Source organism: Pleurodeles waltl, chromosome 5 (assembly GCF_031143425.1).
Source record: "Pleurodeles waltl isolate 20211129_DDA chromosome 5, aPleWal1.hap1.20221129, whole genome shotgun sequence".
NCBI lineage: Eukaryota > Metazoa > Chordata > Amphibia > Caudata > Salamandridae > Pleurodeles > Pleurodeles waltl.
Genome location: NC_090444.1, coordinates 415,140,900 through 415,150,554, shown reverse-complemented (window position 1 = coordinate 415,150,554; position 9,655 = coordinate 415,140,900). Strand labels below are relative to the sequence as shown.

Genomic DNA, 9,655 nt, shown 5'->3' with positions numbered 1-9,655 from the left:
GCCCCATTTTAAGACGCCCTAACGCCATTTTCCCCCTACGCCGGCGCTGCCTGGTCTACGTGGTTTTTTTCCACGCACACCAGGCAGCGCCGGTCTGCTAGCGCCGGCTAACGCCATTCCATAAATACGGCGCCCGCATGGCGCTTCAGAATGGCGTTAGACGGCGCTAAATTTTTTGACGCTAAACTGCGTTAGCGCAGTTTAGCGTCAAAAAGTATAAATATGGGCCTAAATGTTTTCCATGGCACAGGGTGGATTAAAGCATAAATGTGTCTATTCAACCTCTATCTCTACCCCCATCCCTATCTATCTTTATCTCTACTTGTCTATTCAAAATTCTCTTTGAAAGACTTGATATTCAATTCATAATTACTTGAACTGAATACAATTTGTCCACAGGAGCAAGTGTCATGTTCGGATCGTGGGTATTATAAATGCCTTCTAAAGAAAATGTATTGAGGATGCCTTTGGCAGAGTCCTTCAGGTTTTGTGCTACCTCTGCATCTCAGTGTTACAGCAGTGGTCACAAGACTAGACCTGGGCGAAATGTTAATTTGGCACATAAATCCTATGACAGGAGCCCAGGAACAACAAATTTAGAAATCATGGCTTTTGCTGTTCATGTTTTGGTGCATTTAGTGCTATTTTCTTAGCACAAAATGCATTTTCATGTCCATTTTAGATGAAATGGTGCATTTTGCGCTGATAAATTAATGCTAAATGCTGGCTTGCACTCCTTGCACAATTCTGCATAATCATGCATAATTTTTCTATAATTTCTCATAATTATGCTACAGCAAATTACGCCCATCACTACTCAAGGCCTTTTCTCTAATCCGAAATGTTCAAGCAGGAGGCAGGCACCAGTGCATTGGCAAAGGAGTAGCCCTAACGTGCTGGGGATCATGCAGACTCAAGTGACGGAATCACTGATGACCAAGTATATTTACGTTTCAAAGAAAAATGATACAGGTAAATGCTGCCCCTGAGCTAGGTGCAGAATGTAGAATGCTCAACAATGTCTGAATTTTGTGACCTTCTACTGGATGGCATAAGGTTTTGGAAAAGATATAGTACTGACTCTCGGGTCCTCTTGCAAACCCCTATGTGTGTCAGGGTTTATTCACAGCCTACATCCCAATTCTTATCCCTGCCATTATTGCCCACTCCCAAAGTGAAGCCTTGGGATTCTGTGGCACATGGGCAGTCTGCATGCCTGGGTATGCATGAGCTGGATCTGACCCATTAAAGAAGAACCAGAACCCCAATGATTGGGGGTTGGGTTGTGGTCAGTGAATGCACACATTGTGTGGAGACCCTCAGGATCTGTATGAGTGATCATGGGAGCTCATGAACATCCTTATTTAGTGATAGAGGAGACTACAACATTGCAAGGGTGTGCAGGTTGTTCTACAGTATCAGCACACTTTAACCTTGTGCAGCCCATTACACCAGGCTGAGCATCTATTACTTTAACACAGCAGACCAGTCCAATATCTTCCTAGCGGAAGGGAATTCCTCAGGGACTGTGGGACCTGATCCTTTAATGAAGACATGGAACTGCCAATGAGTGAGAACCCCCTCAATGAGTGTGAATGAAATGAATGCCACAGCCCTCGCAGACCATCACCGTCCCAAAGTCTAGCACATGCACACCAACATAGAAGGGCAGATGAGACCACTGCCCTGTGAGCGTTCAACCAACGCTTTCTTGAGTAAGCCCTCGTTAGCAAGGTGTAAACTGGTTTGTAATGTCGCCAATTCGAATGACTCACAACAAGAACCAATTGCTTGAAACTTCACATGGATGATTAAGAGCATAGCTTGCAAAGGTTTCTTTTTTAAAAAGTAGAATCTTTACCAGCTCCTCTCAGCTGTTTGCCACTGCCTTGAGGAGCAGCAGAGAACCTGCTGCTAGTTACTGCCGAGTGCCCGCTGCTGTGCTGCCATCCCCACCGCACCTCCTTTGAGAACTGAAGCTCCACCACCAATCATCTCTATCAAAGTTCCTTACTCCTGGAGATGGAGAAGGGCAGGGAGACACCAGGACATGTCCCTCATCTCACCCAACACCCTCCACTGTCCCGTACCACCACCTGCCATACCTTTCCTGGCCATTTCTAGCCAGAAGACGACATGCCTTTCATGCTGGGACATGTTGTGGCTGGAAATCTGCCAACGTGCGGGCCATGGGTGGGCTAAAATTTGCTTTGGCGCAGCCTGGAAGTGAGTGACTCCTTTCTCATAATGAAAATCTGAGAACTGCTAGGCATAGGCTGGCTCTCATCGTGCACTCTAAAGTGATATTACTACGCGTGTGAAATGCTGCACGTTCGTCCAGCGCACACAGTTCCTGTAATTTATTTTACTTCAGTAAACGTCCAGGCATTCAGTTTTTTCGTAACAGAAATGAATGAAAACATTTACTTGCGAAATGTTTCAGTGTAAGGTTTATGGGAGCAATAAGGTAGCTTATCGATTATGACACAACACAAAAGGGAAAGTTACCCTTAATATCACATTGCTTTGGCTCCCATAGGATCATTAAACGTGCCCGCAATTACCCAGTAAAATGCAGGCGAAAGGTGCAAATATTCTAAGAATTCTGTTCTCAAAGCAAATATAGGGCCGTATTTATACTCTGGTTGCGCCGAATTTGCGTCGTTTTTTTCGACGCAAATTCGACGCTAAACTAACGCCAACTAACGCCATATTTATACTATGGCGTTAGAGGCGAATAGCGCCAAAGTTCTCGGAATGTGCGTCATTTTTTAGCGTGAACCCCTTCCTTGCGTTAATGATATGCAAGGGAGGCGTTCCCGTCTAAAAAATGACTCCCAGGCCTTTACGTGGTATTTATACTCCCGGGCAAAAGAGACGCCCGGGAGTGGGCGTGGCTAAAAACGGCGCATTTGCGCCGCTTTTTAACGCCTGGGTCAGGCATGGCGTTAAGGGACAAGTGGGCTCAAAATGAGCCCAGAGTGCCCTCCCCTGCCCCCAGGGACCCCCCCTGCCACCCTTGCCCACCCCAGGAGGACACCCAAGGCTGGAGGGACCCACCCCAGGGACATTCAGGTAAGTATTTTTTTATTTTTTTTTAATAATTTTTTTTGGCATAGGGGGGCCTGATTTGTGCCCCCCTACATGCCACTATGCCCAATGACCATGCCCAGGGGACAGAAGTCCCCTGGGCATGGCCATTGGGCAAGGGGGCATGACTCCTATCTTTACAATGATAGGAGTCATGTTGATGGGGGATGGGCGTCGAAAATAAATGGCGCAAGTCGGGTTACGACGATTTTTTCGACGTAACCTGACTTGCCCCATTTTAAGACGCCCATGCGCCATTTTCCCCCTACGCCGGCGCTGCCTGGTGTACGTGGTTTTTCTCGCGCACACCAGGCAGCGCCGGTCTGCTTGCGCCGGCTAACGCCATTCAATAAATACGGCGCCCGCATGGCGCTTCAGAATGGCGTTAGCCGGCGCAAAACTTTTTGACGCTAAACTGCGTTAGCGCAGTTTAGCGTCAAAAAGTATAAATATGGGCCATAATGTTTAGCTTTGTCAAACTCCTTCCAGCATGGACCAGCCCTCGTCTTTTGTTAGTTCTCGTGTCTACGGTGTGTGTTAATGTGTGATAGTATGTGTACCTGTTTGTGTAACAATTGCGATTCTTTACGCTACGTACCCATGTGCGGTTCAGCGACACAAACACACCATCAGTACAGCGAGAATTTAAATTAAACAATTTATTTTATTAGTGAAGGAGTTTCTTCACTACCTGACATTTCTTTAATGTGTAGTACTATTCACATAAGTAACTACAGAATAGGTAAATCACAACACTTAATTGTTCACTTTATTAACAAATCTTCTAGTAAAACAATCCTTAGATCTTAAATCATATGTAGGGCGGGGCCAGGGTTTTAATTGCAGATGAAATGCCAGACTGGCATCGAGTGTGTTGGTTGTTTAAACACATATTATGAGTTCTTCAACTTAATAGAGGTCGCTTGAAGGCCTCATTAAATTTTAAATGTTGTGAAAGTGTGTGCCCAGATTTGGCGCGAAACTCGTGTAATAAAGAAGTAAACATATTTGCATATTGATTAAACGCTTACATTAAAAGAGGTGACACCCTGAATTTAATAACCTCACATTTAGTACCTTACTGTTTCTGGAACCCAGCCTCTCTGCAGGGGTTTCATGCTGTAGAATTTGACATACTCAGTGCAAGCTTTAATAGATGAAGAAATACGTAAACATAACAGTATATTGAGTGAACACGCTGATCATTAATAGAGAAAACACACTTTCAGAAGCAGCTGTAGTTGGCAACTCCTTGGCACATTTATATTGGGCACCTTAGTGTAGTTTTGGTGAACCCCAAAGTCGCTGCATGCATTCTGTGTTATTCAAATTGAGGAAGAGAGTAAGTTTCAACAGGTGCCGATTGCTACCAGCTCAACAGTTGAAAATGTAAATGGTTACTTCATTTAAAATACTGTAGAAACGTGTTACACTGCATATTTGTTTCACTATTATTGGACTCCATACAAACTAAAATGAAAGGGGAACTTTCAAGCCATGTGTATATTAAAACACGTGCATGATCTCAAATCGCCCAAATTGGCTGCTTACCTGGTTTAGGAGTCAATTACAGACACTGCATTGTGTCTTCTTAATATCTTTCAACATTTCTTATTTAGGATTAAAACATTTTATAGTAAGTCTAACCTAATGTTTACAATGTTCTTATAGAAATGTTGCCTCTGACAGATGGATATAGATTTTTGATAGTATCTTGTGGTCATAAAAAAGATTAAAGAGTCATTACATCCGGTAGCATTCCTCTTTACAGTCTTTGTGTTTCCGTCTCTTTTTCTTAACATCTGGAAACTAGTCATGTTGGCGGAGGGTCCCACGTTACCTGTACTCGTTGTCCACAGCCCTTTCCTTCGATTCCTCCCAGCAGTACCCATCTGTGGCTTTCTCAGGTGTAGCTTTGCTTTCCTTCTTGGCTTTCTTTCTTCGGAACTTGAGTACCCCCAGGACAAAGGCCAGCAGCAGTACAACTGCAATCACAGATGCCACCACTGCGTATAGGAGCATCCTATCAACTCTTGTGCTCCCATTTTCGATTTTGGCTGCAGCCCCAGTAGTATTCGAGCTCAAGGTGGAGGCAGGCATGGAGGTGCTTGGAACTCTGCTGGCACGGATAGGTTCCTCAGAGCCCTTTTCGAGGATTTTGTCAGGTCTCATTTCAGATTGGGAAACAACTGATATCTGGGTTTGTGTGAATTTCTGCTCAACACTTGGAGAATTGATGCTTGCTGTAGGTGTATTTGGAATGATACCCAATTCCAGCAGCAAGCAGGAAATTCCGTCAGGGGCCAGGGCAAGCCCTGGTCCACAGGCACATATGTAGCTCCCAAGTGTGTTGTTACAAAGGTCCTCGCAGGGCGTCTTTTCACATTCATCCACATCCATGCAAGTATCCTCCCCTTCACCCTTCACATAACCCTCCTTACAGTAACATGTGTAAGAGCCATTGGTGTTAATACATCCCTGGGCACAAGGGGAACTGTGCCAGCACTCGTCCTTATCTTTGCATGACCGGCCAACTGTCTCAAAGCCAACCATGCAGCTGCAGCTGAAGCTCCCTGGGCTGTTTGTACACACTTGATCACAAGGACTCTGCAGACACTCATCCACATCAATACAGTTTATGTGGTTTTCTGCAAGAATATATCCATTCAAACAAGTGCATTTGAATCCTTCTTGGAGATTTTTGCAGATCTGCTGGCATGGGTTGGACTTGCAGTGATCCTTTGCAGCACAAGAGATCCCATCTGCCATGAGCTCATAACCCGCCATGCAACCACACTTGATGGAGCCAGTCTTAGTGTTAAATGTGCATTCCTGATCACAGACCCCATTGTTGAAGCTGCAACCATGGCCCAATGAAGCACAGAATGGCCCCGGAGGACTCCAATCAAATCCATCGTCTCCATTGTCTTTACAGATCAGAAATGGGCCACCTGACTCCTTCTGGCGACCGCAATGCACAGATGCCTCCGTACCAAATGGTACCAGATTCAAGGTTGTACTTGTAGAACGAAAAGGCATCAGATATTCTACCTTGCCTGGACCTGCCAAGGCTACCTGACGACACATGCCTCGGAATGAGAACTTGCAGACGTAGCCATTCACAGGGCTCAGGCACTTCCCATCTGTCCATTTGAAGTTCTTTGTAGAGGTCATGTTGAAATTCATTGTTACGCACCTCTTTGTGGTGCATGTCGCCATGGGCTCCTCCATCCAGTTGGAGAACTGGTTCTCTTCTTCATTATCCCTTCCTCTGTCTGTGATCCAGGAGAAACCCTTTAACGCCTTGAACTTTTGGTAGCACTGTTTCTTTTCCAGATAGAGCCCAATCCAGAATTTGAGCATGCTCTCTGGCAAGGCACTGCTAGGGATCTTGAGCAGCAAGTGCTGCAGGTGAAGCGCTTCTTCTTGGCTCTTCAGGGTTGCCAGGTGTCCACCATTGTCCGTACATGCCTCGTTTGCCTGCTGAAATCCTTTGGTGGTGTCCAGATGAACGGTGTAGCAGGCACTAGAGGAGCACAACACCTCGCTTTCTACTGTTGCAGTGGCCCCCGCGATAAACCACAAGCAAAGCACCTGGCACCGCAACAAGAACAGAAGGTCGTTCATTCTGCTCGCACGCTGACAGCCAGATAACAGCTTCAGTCCAGATCCGGGGCTGAAATGAAGCACCCGGGCCGCAGAAGGCTGGTGGTTATACACCCAGCAACTCCTATTCTTTGTTTGCATTCAGTTTGCATACATCCTGTGCTGTCTTGATGCAGATTCCTTCTCCCGGAGGCCAGTTTCCTGTGGTCTATTTTAGCTCCACTGAGATAACTGCCCGTAAACCGCTCACTTGTGTTATTGTGTTGTTCTGCAAAACCAGTGTGTTGTTCTTCTTCTTTTCATGTTTTCGGAGGCGTCATTTTAATCTTTTGGATTTTTGAGTTCATGATCATTGTTAGGGCACCAGTTCGCTCTATCAGAGACCTGTGCTTCTGGGCACAGCAGAAAGGCCAAGCTCTTCAACTTTTGACGAAGCAGTGCACAGAAAGGCGTGGGATTTCAAAAAGATGGTGATGCCAAGCATACTTGCTGCAGTGTTTCGTTTTTATTCCTAGACGGGATCATTCGGTCTAAGGGAACATTTTTCAAGTGAAACAAATCCTTAGATAGAAATTGGGCCGTGGGAACGTGTATTACAAACTCAGGGCCAAGCTTCTTAAAGAAATAGGTGATGCCAACTGCTCTTAATTTCGTTTCATACTGCATAATTTCTATTTAATAAAAAGAGAGGGAGAGAGACCGAAAGCACCATTACTACTAAGCTATGGCACAGACGTGCTCTCTCCCGAACGCTGGTGCATATTTAGGCTGCCTAGTGCCATGCACTAATCTTTGTACTGTAGTGCAAATGTGTCGGATTCATGTGTAGCATAGGGTTTTTTCTGAAAGCGCCAGAGATGCCAACTTTTGAGGTGGGGAACTGGGTTTGAGTCTCGGCTTTGTCTCAGCATCCCGTGATTCAGAGCAAATCACTTAATTTACCTGTGGCTACAAAATAATGAATGTGTTCTTGTGTAATGTAAGGAGAGCTCATGTAAAGCCCTCCAATACATCTGGTCGAGGTTGCTATATATGTAAAACTGCCCAAAAAAACCTAGACAGTCGTAAAAAGTTTTCCCACTTTGGATATGAACTTCACACATGCAGAGTTAAAGATAAAAGCAATCTGCAAGTCAACACCAGCCTCAAAGAGGCATTATACTATTGTTAGCAAACACATCTTTGCGTCAGTAACTAGCGGTGGTTGCATTTGACGTTCATGTACCATGGAATGCCCATGTAATGCAAAGTAATGCAAGGCATCTCAATGCACTGCTTTGAGCGACTTTCTTGCAACTTCCAGCACAAAACAAGTTGTGAGCTGTCAAGTGAATTACAAATAAACATTTTGTGCCAGGTTTTATCACTTTTGTGATGCAAATCCAGTGCCAAATTGTACTGGAATTCCTGAGTTGTTTGATGCTATACCACATCACGATGCAGCAGCAATCTACTTCTGCTCACAGATCCCAGCTACCTCTCTAATAACTCCTTGCATGTCTTTGCTTTTGACACTACTGCACTACTACTTAATGTAATGTTTCAAATAAAGCATAAATGCTTTTGTGAATTGTCCTACAGTCTTGTTAAAGGATAACGAAGCAAATACTGAGGGAAAACAGTTGAATGTTGTGGAACCCATAGTGGGAAATGGCATTTTTGGGAATGGCCCTTTCTGCAGGATGATACCTAAATGTTTTGCCTTCTTCCTCCTATTTTTCTGACCCTGTTTTTGTTGGTTTTAGGATTCTGGGCATTTTGCTACTGCTAGACAGTGCTAAAGTGCATGTGCTCTCTCCTCTAAACATGGTATAATTGGGTTACACCTGTTTGGCATATTCAATTTGTTTGACCTGACAGCCTTAGGGTGGTCACCCCTAACTTTTTGCCTGCCTCCCTCTACTTTTGGACACTGTTTTTGCTGGCTTTTAGACTCTACGCACTTTACCACTGCTAACCAGTGCGAAAGAGCATATGCTCTCTCCCTTTAAACATGGTAACCTTGGATCATACCTGATTGGACTATTTAATTTACTTATAAGTCCCTAGTAATATGCACTAAATGTGCCTAGGGCCTGTAGATTAAATGCTACTAGTGGGCCTGCAGCACTGGTTGTGCCACCCACTAAAGTAGCCCCTTTACCTTGTCTCGGGCCTGCCATTGCAAGGCCTGTGTGTGCAGTTTCACTGTCACCTCGACTTGGCATTTAAAAGTACTTGCCAAGCCTAAACCTCCCCTTTCTCCACATATAAGTCACCTCTAATGTGTGCCCTAGGTAACCCCTAGAGCAGGGTGCTGTGTGGGTGAAAGGCAGGACATGTACCTGTGTAGTTTACATGTCCAGGTAGTGTACAACTCCTAAATTAGTTTTTACACTACTGTGAGGCCTGCTCCCTTCATAGGCTAACATTGGGGCTGCCCTCATACATTATTGAAGTGGTAGCTGCTGATCTGAAAGGAGTAGGAAGGTCATATTTAGTATGGCCAGAATGGTAATACAAAGTACTGCTGACTGGTGAAGTTGGATTTAATATTACTATTCTAGAAATGCCACTTTTAGAAAGTGAGCATTTCTTTGCACTTAAATCCTTCTGTGCCATCCATGTCTGGCTGGGTTTAGTTGACAGCCCCTTGTGCATTCCCTCAGACACACCCCAAACACAGGGTACTCAGCCTCACTTGCATACATCTGCATTTTGAATGGGTCTTCCTGGGCTGGGAGGGTGGAGGGCCTGCTCTCACACAAAGGACTGCCACACCCCCTACTGGGACCCTGGCAGGCAGGATTGAACTGAGAGGGGACCTGGTGCACTTCTTAGCCACTCTTTGAAGACTCCCCCACTTCAGAGGCACATTTGGGTATAAAAAAGGGCCTCTGCCCTACCACCTCAGACACTTGCTGCAGTAGAAACCTGAACCAGAATCTGCATCCTACCAAGAAGAACTGCCTGGCTGCCT

General features: G+C 45.2%; 1 protein-coding gene across 1 annotated transcript; it reads right to left on the bottom strand.

Moving 5' to 3' along the window:
• Window positions 1-3,734: 3,734 nt before the first annotated feature.
• LOC138295712 (complement component C1q receptor-like) lies at window positions 3,735-6,825 on the bottom strand. Its single transcript, XM_069234175.1, has one exon. The coding sequence runs from the start codon at window positions 6,715-6,717 to the stop codon at window positions 4,927-4,929; it is 1,791 nt and encodes a 596-aa protein (XP_069090276.1). The 5' UTR covers window positions 6,718-6,825; the 3' UTR covers window positions 3,735-4,926.
• Between the last annotated feature and the right edge of the window lie 2,830 nt (window positions 6,826-9,655).